Below are 13653 nucleotides of genomic sequence, written 5' to 3' on the forward strand. Positions count from 1 at the left end.
ACTTATGTGTTTAACAAACAAGCCCCTACGTGGCCGAGAGGGTGTCCTCCAATACTGTCCTCCTCCCTTGTCAAGAAGTTCCCCCCCCCCAAAAAAAAAAATAATAATAATAAATAAATAAATAAATACTACAAAGAATTCCTGAGGTTCATAGAATGCAATGAAAAACTTATTGAATGTGGGGTACCGTGCCACATAATAAGCACCGAATGTGATTGTCATAGTTTGATCACAGACTTTAACTGGGGGGGGGGGGTAGTTTCTGTCAAGCTTGAAGGCTGAGTTGTGATAACAATTTTATCTTCAGGTAAATTTGAATCATAGCCAATACATGTAGCACAACAGCGAAGCACAGAATACTGGTTCGAAAACATAATTTGTACATAAAAATTAGTACTCTGTATTCTGTGAATATAGTTCTTTTATAAATGTACCATGTCCTTAACTGTGGGGGGGGGGGTAGTTTCTGTCAAGCTTGAAGGCCGAGTTGTGATAACAATTTTATCTTCAGGTAAATTTGATTCATAGCCTAAAATAGCACAACAGCGAAGCGCAGAATACTGGTTCGAAAACATAATTTGTACATAAAAATGAGTACTCTGTATTCTGTACGTACGGAATATAGTTCTTTTATAAATGTACCATGTCCTAAACACACTCCTGTAACTAATTCCATAGAATCTACATTTAACACTGGTCCATAGTGCATGGGATTCCCCTTACAGTAATTGTAATTTTGTCACTGCATGCTTTTCTTCTCATCTGGGAATGCTCACTGTAAGTTTTAGGGGTGAAACACTCCTTCAAGAAGGTTAGAAGACATTTAAAGGCAGTGGACACTATTGGTCATTACTCAAAATAATTATTAGCATAAAACCTTACCTGGTAACAAGTAATGAGGAGAGGTTGGTAGTATAAAACATTGTGAGAAACGGCTCCCTCTGAAGTGGAGTAGTTTTCGAGAAAGAAGTAATTTGCCACGAATTTGATTTTGAGACCTCGGATTTAGAATTTGAGGTCTTGAAATCAAGCATCTAAAATCACACAGCTCCGTGTGACAAGGGTGTTTTTTCTTTCAATATTATCTCGCAACCGATTTATTTGATAACCGATTTAGCCGAAATTTGTACAGGTTGGTTATTTTGTGCATGTCAGTATGTTGAGATACAGCAAGTGAGAAGGCTGGTCTTTGACAATTATTACCAATAGCGTCCACTGCCTGTAATGCTGTAGTTTTCTCAAAAGTTTAAGTTGGTCTTTTTATTGGTTTTTTGGTTTAATGTGGTGGTTTTCTCAAAGTTTAAAACTTTGTGTTTTTGTTTGTTTTGGGGTTTTGATTTGAGGTACAAATGTACATACGAGTTTGAGTTGGATATTATTTTGTGCATTGGTTTTGTGTGACGTTTACCAGGGTGTAAAAAGGTAATGAGAAGTCCTGTACAAAATGAAGTATCTGTAAAATAAACGGTAGAAGTTTTTTAAAGTTGTAAAGCAAAATTTACATCACCATTTTTGCCTCATAAATAGTTTAACTAAAACATAATAGCTTTACTATTGTATTATTTTGCAATTTTAGATTGGTTTTGTTTAGAATTAAAGCACAAACGACTGCAATAAAAAACAACACAGTTGGATTTCAAAAGGCATGACTTTTGCTTTTAATCAACTGTATTTATTTCATTTTGCCAGTTACCTTGTTTTTAGGGTACAATGCCATGGTTCGCGTTGTATTACTGCGGGCAAGAATGTATATTGACTGCTTCGAGTGCTATGGTTAAAAACTAGTTCTAGCTAGAAGTCTTTTAATATTTTATTGAGAAATTAACTCTTTCTCAAAAACTATGTTACTCCAGAGGGAGCCGTTTCCCACAATGTTTTATACTATCAACAGCTCTCCAATGCTCGTTACCAAGTCAGTTTTTAAGTCAATATTATGTGTTTTGAGTAATTACCAAACGTGTACCTTCCCTTTAATAAGTGTTATAATTAAATGGCACTTCTTTTCAATAATGTAATTATGGAGTTATTGAAGATCTCCCCCAACCCTTGCCTTACATGCTTGGCTAGCAAGTTTCCATCCCCCCCCCCCACCCCATGCATAAGCTCGATGAGGATGGCGAAGCATGACCGATGTCCCAGGTTGCATTCATGCTACTCATCACTTTCCTCATCGCTACCTATAAACATTTCCTCAGCCTGAAGTCCAGACTTCGTGGCCGCTTCAGCTGCTAAAGATTGCAGGAAATTAAATGGCAACCTCAACCGTGTCGGCTGTTCCTCATCTTCTGCTATTGCCAACTTACTAGAGTCTCTAAATCCGCAGGTAGCCGTTTCTTGATCAGCATTGTTTGATGATTGATGATTTGTCGTTTCATTAACAGATTCTGGTTTAGTCTGTTTGGAGTCATGGATAAGTTTAGACTCGCTCTCGGATTCGTTCATGGCATCTTTATCGCCTAATTCACACTGATCCTCGGATCTAGTTGAAGACGTGGACATGTCTCCACCAACAGCATGAACAGCGGAAGCTGTTGCACTTGATTCTTGACGCTCACCGTCCTCCTTTGGAAGACCTCTTCCATCGACAGCATCCTCAGACGTTCTACATTCTAGTCCGGTATTATCGATACCCACATTGGGATCTAGTTTACTTTGTAAGACCTCATTGGATGGAGTTGGGTTGTTAGTTTCAGCATCAGTCCTGGCACGGTTTAATTTCATATGTTCCCGCTCGGCTTTTCTGACTGACAGGACAGAGCGTAGTTCCTGAAGCAGTCTCTTGGTTTCTTCAGCCTCTCTTCGACGTTTCAACTGAGAAACAGAGAAAGGAAAATCTCCTTGTAAATATGGTTAAATGTGTTTTGGATGATTTTGATGCTTTACTTGTGTCTGAAACTCAAGTCATTAATTCAAATTGTATTATAAGAATCACCTGTACACATTATACAAACTAAAATGAATTGTTGGCGTGTCATTGATGAGGGTAGCCAAGAGCATCGAACTCAAGCTGTGGTGTTTTTGATTAGCAGAGTGTGGGTTTGAGTCCTCATTGAGACACTTGTGTACTTGAGCAAGACACTTGACCATTATTGCTCCAGCCTTCAGATGAGACGTAAAGCTATGGTCCTATGTGTTGTGTAACGCATGTAAAAGAACCCAGTGCACTTATCAAAAAGAGAAGGAATTTGCCCTGGTGTTTCTGGCAATGTGGCTGCTGAATGCGCTGTAGCACCTTGTAAACCGTTAGAAGATGCTACATAAATGGGTCTCATAATTGAAAACCTAACTCTGCTTATCCTGTTGAAAACAAATAATAAAGAGGGCTTTGATCCCAAGGGTGTGATAAGGTGCTACATAACCTATTACTATTACAATGGTAATAAATTCTTGCTGATAAAAATACCCACTTTTTCTTGTTCTGAGATCCCTTCTCCCCAGTCATCTTCATCGAAGCGTTCCCACGGCTCGTTCTCCGTGTAGGCCTCAAAAACCTGCAAATGAGATTATTGTATGAGGATTACAATATATTTTAAACTACTTAAAATATAAATCACTAATGATATAAGCAATTTATATATAATTATTCATACTCTAATCGTTCCACGATTAGTAAGGGTTGGTGTCCCTTGGCGAAAGCTGTGGCCAGACATGTGGTTGGTACCCGCTGTCACCTTGCTAAACGTAGACAGACTTGACATGCTTGTTAAAATACTGTGACATATTTTGCTGTTTTTTCTCGGTTAGTGGACACTTAATATTCAACTGAAACTTTCACATGTGACTCTTAATGTATCCTTCTTTATAATTGTTCCTTTAAATCAGCATTACGTTGACTAAACCAATCTATGAATCAATTTTTAGAAGTTATTTAAAGCCATTGGACCCTTTCGGTAAACAGTATTGTCCAAGGCCCACACTTCGTGTATCACAACTTCTATATAAAATAACAAACCTGTGAAAATTTAGGCTCAATCGGTCATCGGAGTCGGGAGAAAATAACGGGAAAACCCACCCTTGTTTCAGCACATTTCGCCGTGTCATGACATGTGTTTAAAATAAATCCGTAATTCTCGTTATCGAGAATTGATATTGTTTTAATGTTTTCTCAAAAAGTAAAGCATTTCATGGAATAATATTTTAAGAGAAGTCTTTCACTGTTACCTTCTGTAAACCCTGTAATTTATTTGTAAATCTGTGAACTTTTATTTATATTTTCTGTACCGAAAGTGTCCAATGGCTTCAATAGAGTTACCATTCAATAAAAGAAAAGCTTTACCTGGTCATCAAACTCTATTTCAGTGCCCATCGGTAGCAACGGAATTGGAATTCTGTTGTCTTGAATCCCATCTTTTTGCTCATCTGCATCATCTTCAACATCTTGACGACCATGCGTAGTACCTCCAGAACAAAACACATCAAATAACAACTAATGTTCCAAAACTGATGCACTCCAAAAAGCTTCTTTGAATTATTTCATTTCATTTTTTTTATTTTGGTTGTGAAGCCAAGGACATTCAATAAAGTAACTTGGTCACCATTCTAACCAAGAACCCAATGGAGAAAAGACAAGGAAGGAAGTTTCTTTTTTTAGCTGTGGGAGGAAAACCCCACAGAATTATTTCAGGGAAAAACCCATGCAGTCAGGTAGGGAATGAAAACCCAATCCACATAGTGCTCCCTGCGTGATTCGAGTCAGGGTTCTAGGAAGGAAGGTGAGGAAAGATACCACTACGCCAACACGACCACTCAATGTGAACAATTATCTGTCAGTACGCACTTATCCACCAATCAGATGCTCGGACTACTAGGGGGATAAAAACATATATCCTACTTCCTCTGTTTTTATTATACAGTGCGTATTGTGAATGTCAATGCGTCACGCTCCGTATACAGGCAGTGCAAAAATTACATTCTAAACTTTGTGCGCTTCGTCGCAAAATAACGGCCTCGTTTGATACAGATCCAATGAGGCCGAAGGACGCAGAAGCGCTATATTTTTCCGTATTCCACTCGCGCTTGTGTGATAACTTATAATATCCTTATAACAAACAAAAAAGTGTGCTAAATTTGGTTTTTACTCATACACTGATGTGTGTTAGCACCGTATACTCAGTACTTTCCCGAATCCTGTGAACAAATATCACAGGCAAATTATTCGGGTGGGATTCGAACCCAAAACCCTTGCAATTCTAGAGCATTGTCTTACCAACTAGACTCCCAAGATTGCCCGGTAGCTAGAGGCAATAGAGAAGTGTGACAAGGAACAAGACAAAGATGTCTTGATAACTGAGTAAAATTTCCTCTTACCTTGATGTTTGTCATTCATCTTCTCAAGTGATGAGGATGCTTCTTGAAGGCAATCTTGAGATGCAGTGAGTTCCCTTTTGACAGCATCTAGCATTTCGGTTGTAAGGCATCCGACCTTGCTCTCCTTCGTGACTGAGCCATCAGCTTCTTCCAAAGCATCTTCAACTGAAATCACTCTGTAGACAAAAGAAACAAAAATATCTTTATAGTCAAGACGACGCTTACAGTTTATTCAAACAATAAGGGGGGTTAAAGGCAAATGCATCTAATAGGCAGATAATAATGTGGCTTGTCGTGACCTAGGGGTTCTGATGTTTGATCAGCAGAGTGTTGGTTCAAGTCCTGGTTGTGACACTTAGTGTCCTTAAGCAAGACACTTAACCATGATTGTTTCGTAAAGTTGGGGAGGTAGGGCATTCTGAGCTACCAGCTAGGCTTCTGATGGATGATATCCAAGCCATCCGTATGAGTGTTAAGGGGGTAACCCTGTTTCAGCAGAGGAGTAGGTGGCAACGGTCCCTGGCAGTTGATTATAGCCAACACCTTGAAGTGGCCTTCTGGCCTTGTTTGTCTTGCGACTTGCATAAAAACATTTTTTAAAATGCTCTTCACAAAATCTCACCTGTTCAGAGTTGCCTCCAGATGAAGTCTTAAACTACGAACAGCATTGATCACTCTATGCTGTGATGGTACACCATCCTTGGCATGCGTCTGTATATCTGAGGGCAATTGTTCTCTGTTGTGACTTGGTCTCTGTCGATGACAGTCATAACTTCGCTGTAGCTTGCTGAGACTCGCTTCACACGAGTCATTGACGCCACATACGATGCTTGTCCAAGATTCTAGAACACTCTTACCTAGAAATCAAGTTGAGATGAAAATAAATTTTAGTAATCTGCTTTAGAGTGATAAAGGTCATGAATTCTAATCTCACCCAAGTAAAAATATTTGTATTTTTTTCACACAGGACTCGGGAAAGTGCTCTCATACAGTGCTTTACACACTATTGTTGCAAGGGTAACACAAAATAGTATTCTTTATCCTAGACATCCTGGTGCAAATTTAACACCTCTTAAAGACAGTGGACACTATTGGTAATTAATCAAGATAACTATTAGCATAAAATCGAAATTGGTAACAAGTAATGGGGAGCTGTTGATAGTATAAAACACTGTGAGAAACGGCTCCCTCTGAAGTAACATGGTTTTCGAGAAAGAAGTAATTTTCCACAAATTTGATTACGAGACCTCAGATTTAGAATTTGAGGTCTCGAAATCAAGCATCTGAAAGCACACAACTTCGTGTGACAAGGGTGTTTTTTGTTTATTTTTATCTTGCAACATTGACGATTGATTGAGCTGAAATTTTCACAGGTTTGTTACTTTATGCATATGTTGAGATACACCAAGTTAGATGACTGGTCTTAGACAATTACCAATAGTGTCCAATGTCTTTAAACATGTTGATTTATTCGATTGAGTGCCTAGGTGAATTAGTTAATTCATATAATTCATACTTGTTATGTAAAGAGTACATGCTTCCATGGTTGAGCGCAACATTGAATAGAACTGGGTGCAGTACCCAGGGTAAGGGTCTAACGTAGAAGTTTTCTATGCAATTATTAGACATCTGGTCGCAACAAAGCTCACAGAAATACCATATTCTGAGTTAAATAATCTTTATAATGTATTGTAACTGACGTTGAAAGAATAACTTACCTATAGTTTGATCTGATAATAATGCAGCAGGACTTATACTCAATACTAGTCTTCGTATGAACTCTGACCTCTGCTCACAGAAGAGGCTGTTCATTGCCTGTGAATATGTACATAAAAATGTAGACAATATAAACAATAGATCTCGACAGGGAGTTCTAAAGAAAGGGAAGTTTTGCACAGAATTTTTATGTACAAAGTCTAAGTCCATGAGCCTAAGGAAAGAAAGACAAAAGTCTTCACAGTCACAAGGACGGAATAATCAGGCGTGATATTTGGTCCATGTTCATTTAATGCAGGGTAGTATAGTCTTTTTAGGCTAATTATTCACAGTTTTTCTGATTTTTCCCCAAGGGTAACAAATGCAGAAATCAGACTTAAAGGAACGTTACAGAACTGGTAAGAAAAAAAAATCGTGAAGACCACAGATTTACATCAAATTTACACGGTCAAACATGTCAAATGATGATGATAGTTGAAAACATCCCTTTAAATATTTTGCCTGAAAAGCCATATTTGATGAGAAATAAATAATTTAACTTTCCATTTGGAGTTTTTTCGTCAGTGAGCGTTTTTATTCAATGTTTTTTGCATCAACGTCATGCAAAATGTGTCATCGGTTTTTCACTATTTTCTCGTGACCGAGATGGCCGATCGATCTCAAACTTACATAAAGTGCTTACACTGCCAGCAACTGTTTTGTTAGCAAAACCAATTCTGTAATGTTCCTTTAAGCAGCAAGAATATTATGCCTGATTAATACAAATGACTCATTTTGATTCAAATGTATCATGCAAGTTACTACCTTAAGTGCAGAGAGTGAGAAATGACTAGTAAACTCGGCAATAGTGTCCTGGAGTTCTTCATCATCATCCTCAGAGTGCTAAAATTATGAAAACATTTACACCAGCATCATCATTTCTCAAACTATGAATCCTTCATAAGTCTTTATTTCTTTGAGGTTCAAATGCACACAATGAAAAGTAAAAGTTATTTCACAAAGAGATTTGTCTTAAAAAAAAAAGACTTAAAGGCAGTGGACACTATTGGTAATTACTCAAAATAATTATTGACATAAAACCTTACTTGGTAACGAGTAATGGGGAGAGGTTGATGGTATAGAACATTGTGAGAAACGGCTCCCTCTGAAGTGCCATAGTTTTCGAGAAAGAAGTCATTTTCCACGAATTTGATTTCCAGACCTCAGATTTAGAATTTGAGGTCTCGAAATCAACCATCTAAACGCACACAACTTTGTGTGACAAGGGTAATTTTTCTTTCATTATTATCTCGCAACTTCGATGATCGATTGAGTTCAAATTTTCACAGGTTTGTTATTTTATGCATGTTGAGATATACACCAACTGTGAAGGCTAGTCTTTGACAAATACCATTAGTGTCCACTGCCTTTAAACTGTTCTAGAAAGGAGCTTTCTTTCACGTTGTTGGGAGTGAATTCCCGAATTCAGGAGATGCAATGTGAAAGGCCCTTTACCCATAATGCTTTGGTGGTGGCTGGAAATGGATTGAGAAGATTTTGCGAGCAAGAACAAAAATTGTTAGTGGGCAAAAGTCGTGGATTAATTCCTAGAGGTATTTAGGAGCTATATTTGAATGTCAAAGCTAGGTGTTTGAAAATTATTCTGTGTTTAAAGGCAGTGGACACTATTGGTAATTGTCAAAGACTAGCCTTCACAGTTGGTGTATTTCAACATATGCATAAAATAACAAAACCGTGAAAAATTGAGCTCAATCGGTCATCGAAGTTGCGATATAATAATGAAAGAAAAAAAAACCTTGTCACACGAAGTTGTGTGCGTTTAGATGGTTGATTTTGAGACCTCAAGTTCTAAATCTGAGGTCTCGAAATCAAATTCGTGGAAAATGACTTCTTTCTCGAACACTATGGCACTTCAGAGGGAGCCGTTTCTCACAATGTTTTATACCATCAACCTCTCCCCATTACTCGTCACAAAGAAAGGTTTTATGACAATAATTATTTTGAGTAATTACCAATAGTGTCCACTGGCTTTAACTAGTAACCAATGCAAGTTGTACAAAATTTGAAAAATGGGTTCTGGGTACGAGTAAAAGTAACACTCTTTACCTTAAACCAAGGAGCTATGGTCTGTAAGTCCACTGTAGCCAAATAATTGCTGACGTGGTCAATCTCTGCTAGTAACGGAAGTTCCCTCATTCCTGCCAACGTTGCATCACGTAGTACACTGAACTGACACTTTGCTGCAGTGAAACATGACTGGCGTAGAACGGCACATTGTCGACGTGTTGTTGAAGATGATGAGTTTTCAAGACGAATGATTGGTGTGTAAGGAGTAACCCTGGAGACAAATTTATGTACAACCGTTAAAACAGATGAGGGAAATGTGTGAGAGGGAAAATTGAAAAGTGGTGTGTATACTAGCCTATTGTAGTTTTTACTTGACGACAGCTGTTTTCACATTGTATCTCTTATCCCTGTGGAATAGGCCATCGGGAGGTCCAGAGAGGTTTTGTGCCCCACGGTTACCCTGGCAAACATTCACACCGTCCCCACATAGGTCCAAAGCGTTATGGTTGCGCGTTTCAAGAATACCCTGGGTTTTTGCCACTTATCCCTACTCCAGAGCAGGGGTGGCTATTGCCCGGGGTATGACCATATGCCAGGTAAGATCAGGGGTGAAAGGGCCCGCGGTAATTCCCTGGTTTAGTGCAAACACGGCTTAAAGGCAGTGGACACTATTGGTAATTACTCAAAATAATTATTAGCATAAAACCTTTCTTGGTGACGAGTTATGGGGAGAGGTTGATGGTAGAAAACATTGTGAGAAACGGCTCCCTCTGAAGTGCCATAGTTTTCGAGAAAGAAGTCATTTTCCACGAATTTGATTTCGAGACCTCAGATTTAGAACTTGAGGTCTCGAAATCAACCATCTACATGTAAATGCACACAACTTCGCGTGACAAGGGTGTTTTTTTCTTTCATTATTATCTCTCAACTTTGATGACCGATTGAGCTCAAATTTTCACAGGTTAGTTATTTTATGCATATTTTGAGATACATCAACTGTGGAGTTTAGTCTTGGACAATTACCAATAGTGTCCACTGCCTTTAATATATACGCTGGGCTCTCTCCGTCTGTTTTACTTACATTGTAAATCCCCTTGAGATCACCTCCACCTCCTGTATGTAGCGAATACACTTTCTCAATAGCACGCCCTGTTGGTCTAACAGCCGTAGACATTGCTTCATACATCCTATGCCTTTCTTGTGGCGCCTCTTCAGGGTGAAGACGGTCCATAAGAGATGGATTAAGAAAGGCGTGTACAAATAACAAGCCACTCGCAAGATGGGATTAAAACTGAGTACTACAGGTAGGTGTGGAAGACTAGACGCTAAACTTGCTGGTAAAAGATGGACACAGGCACCCAGGTCGATACACAGAAAAAACAGACAGCTGTGTGAACAAAAAACAGAAAAATGTTAACCACTTGTGGCTGGTATTACAAACTAATGAAGGGGCATCAATGCAAAGACCAGGGCAATGGAGGCCTCGGCCTCGGGGTAATTCCAGGTCAGAAAGTGTTGTGGAATAAACTCATGCTTTTTAGGAGTGTATTAAACAAAAATGTGCATGCCTCTGTTTTTTGTTTTTGTTTTTTTTAACAAATGTACATGTAAGTTTCTGAGGTCATAACTATTGCCACAATGAATCAAACTTGGCAAAGGAAAGACAACAAAGGTTGTCATGGGGGTTCTCATGGGGTGTTGTGGCTGAGCAGATGAGAGCACCGAACTCAATCTCTGGTGTTTCTGTTCAGCAGAGTGTGGGTTCGAGTCCCGATCGTGACACTTGTGTCCCTCAGCAAGAAACTTAACTATAGTCATGATAGTTACTTCTCTCCACCCAGGGGTAAATGGGTACCTGTGAGGGCAGAGATGGTTCTTGTGATTGATTTAGCCGAGTAGCGCATTTATTGCACAGGCTGCATACTCCCCAGGGAGCTGAGATGGCTTAAGGAATGAATTAGGTCCCAGTGTTGGAAGCGCTTTGAGAGTGTAAAGCTCAACATAAAAAAACGATTATAACTATTATTAATACGAGAATTTGCGAGTAGGCTGGCCCATTAAAGAGGTCAGTGATGCCCAACTTACCAGAAACCAAAGAACCATATCCTGTTGTACGAAGCTAGTGATACACCGTGAGATTTGCTTAAACCAATCTTAGGATAATAAGCGCTCACAATCTGCTTATCTGAGTCAAATAAACATCTACTCTCTAAGGCCAGTGCCGAATACTCGTGAACAAACGTTGCGTTCTGAAAAGACAAAATATCAGTATGCGATATATTAATGACTTGTCCGAGATACAAAAGAAAACAAAACAAAAGTAACTGAAAAGCCATAAAGTATTCTTCATCAGGCCTATAGCCTGACCTTGAAGTGAAATACTTTAACATTTAAATACGGTGACACAAATTGTGTTCAGAATGACGGACAGTTGCAATACCAACTAAGTGTATTTATATAAGTTTAAGCTTGCAAAAAAAAGCAGTTTCTAATCCTACTGGTGTCTGTACTTGAAGATCATTTTTATAGACCAACAGGTCTAGAAATTTTAAAGGTCCACACCTTCACCTCAACAAGCATGACGAATTACCAACAATAATGCAATGCAAAACATCATATCGTGTTTTCTATTGCACAATCAACTTTTTCTAGCTTTGCTGCGTAGACTTATCTTTGAGAACTTGTCCTGTGATTTATTTTACTGTCACAGAGCAGATTTCAGAATTCAGGAGACTAATAGCTCTGAAAAGAACAGTCCTGCTTATTGAGGACCACCTGAGGAAGTAGAAAATTGGGTACAACTTTCTCTTTGTGGATTAAAAATAAAAGAAGTTCTCATTATCAACATCGTACGGCCAATGTACGTAAGACATGGTCCCACTGTTTGGACTAGCCTGCTCTAGTCATCGTCAGGAGTTACTGTAGAAATCAAACAGCCCTCCCCATACTAGACCTTACTGATACTTCAGACTAAGACCAATGGGGAAAATATGAGAAAGGAATACTAATGATACTTACTACGTGTTCAATAACTGAAGGATAAAGCCATTGGAAGAACCTCCACATTAGTTCCTATACGAGAGAGACAGAGACCCAAGACATGCAAGATGATAAAAAAGGTAGAATGTTATATTCAGACCTGAAGCCTTTTTCGGGCAACTGAAAGAGCACACAGTTGTGCAGCAGGGGTGTTTTGTTGTCTATTATTCTTTTGCAACTTCAATGACCAATTGAGCCCAACATTTCACAGGTTTGTTACTTAATGCATGTTGGGATATTGTTGTCTATTATTCTTTTGCAACTTTGATGACCAATTGAGCCCAACATTTCACAGGTTTGTTACTTTATGCATGTTGGGATATGCCAAGTGAGAACTGATCTTAGACTTTGAAAAATTACAAAACATGTCCAGTGACTTTAATTTGAGCAAAGCATTTCATATTTTACCTGAGTGGCATGAACAAACCCACTGGCGGTATAGATTTTCTTCTCCACTACAGGCTGTACAGACTTGCGTGCAGAGGGGACAGTGTCAAACTCCTGGTCAGGACAAGCTTCTCTGAGATATTGACTCAGTGGAGAATTCTGAAAAATAAAGTTACAAATACAATGAAGAAGATATGTGACCTGCTCTAACGAAATGAGGTATGTCTAGTGAATTTCACTTTTGCGTTTTTCATAACAATCCAAACAAGCAAATCTTAATATTTTAAATGAAATAACAATCAAGACCATACGACCTTCCTGTCTGAAATAATGTGGAATTTTCGACGACCTTGAAGCTTAATTTTACGACCCGTTTTGGAAAACACAAACTCCAGAAAAATTAATTTGAAAAAACGCGACGTCTCACACACTCATTAAAATAATATTGTACTTCATACAGTAATAAACTTCATTCGTTATCGCAACTACATCAAAACCTGTTCAGCAGCCGGAGGCATGCAGGTGCGATCGCAACTACTATCTAATTTACTGGGCGAGCAAAGACAAATTCAGGAAGCTTCGGTTATAGTCGGGACTAAAAAATGAAAGCCCAATCCACGTAATCATCACATACGTACGTGCCCCCCGGTGGGATTCGAACCAGGTACCACAGCGAAGGTGGAAGGGCAAAAAGACCAACCTGATCTTATTCCTTGATCCAGATCTCCATCCCTTGATTTGGGGTTAGTAGGGTTGGAACAAAAGACGAATTAGACATACTGAATAGTCCAAAGAACATAAATATACTCGACTCTCACACGACGACCGAAAATATGACTTGATTTCATTTGACAGCTCGACTTGATGATTGATCGAGACCGGTGACTTCTATTTCTAATTTATAATTATTTTTTAATAAACCCACAAGTTGTGGGGGGTAATCTACGATTAATCCGCATGATTATTTACCTCTAGTAAAACTTCATCATCGTAGTAATCATCAGCCATAATGAATTTAGCAGAATAAACTACAATCTCAGCTCTAAAACAACAATTTATTGTTCTAATAACTCAGCTCGGTTAGAAAGTCTCGCTGGCTGCTGTGTTGTTTCGATTTGATCAACACCTGCTGATTGT

General features: G+C 38.7%; 1 protein-coding gene across 1 annotated transcript; it reads right to left on the reverse strand.

The window, feature by feature from the left end:
- Positions 1-1903: 1903 nt before the first annotated feature.
- LOC117306961 (vezatin-like) lies at positions 1904-13630 on the reverse strand. Its single transcript, XM_033791562.1, has 13 exons — positions 13486-13630; positions 12538-12675; positions 12109-12162; positions 11176-11339; positions 10172-10477; positions 9130-9361; positions 7828-7905; positions 7026-7122; positions 5930-6164; positions 5308-5483; positions 4277-4398; positions 3408-3491; positions 1904-2811 (listed from the first exon to the last, which is right to left on the reverse strand). Exons 1-13 carry the CDS (start codon positions 13522-13524, stop codon positions 2152-2154), a joined length of 2385 nt encoding a protein of 794 aa, XP_033647453.1. The 5' UTR covers positions 13525-13630; the 3' UTR covers positions 1904-2151.
- Positions 13631-13653: the final 23 nt, after the last annotated feature.

This window comes from Asterias rubens, chromosome 2 (genome assembly GCF_902459465.1).
Source record: "Asterias rubens chromosome 2, eAstRub1.3, whole genome shotgun sequence".
Taxonomy (NCBI): Eukaryota; Metazoa; Echinodermata; class Asteroidea; order Forcipulatida; family Asteriidae; genus Asterias; species Asterias rubens.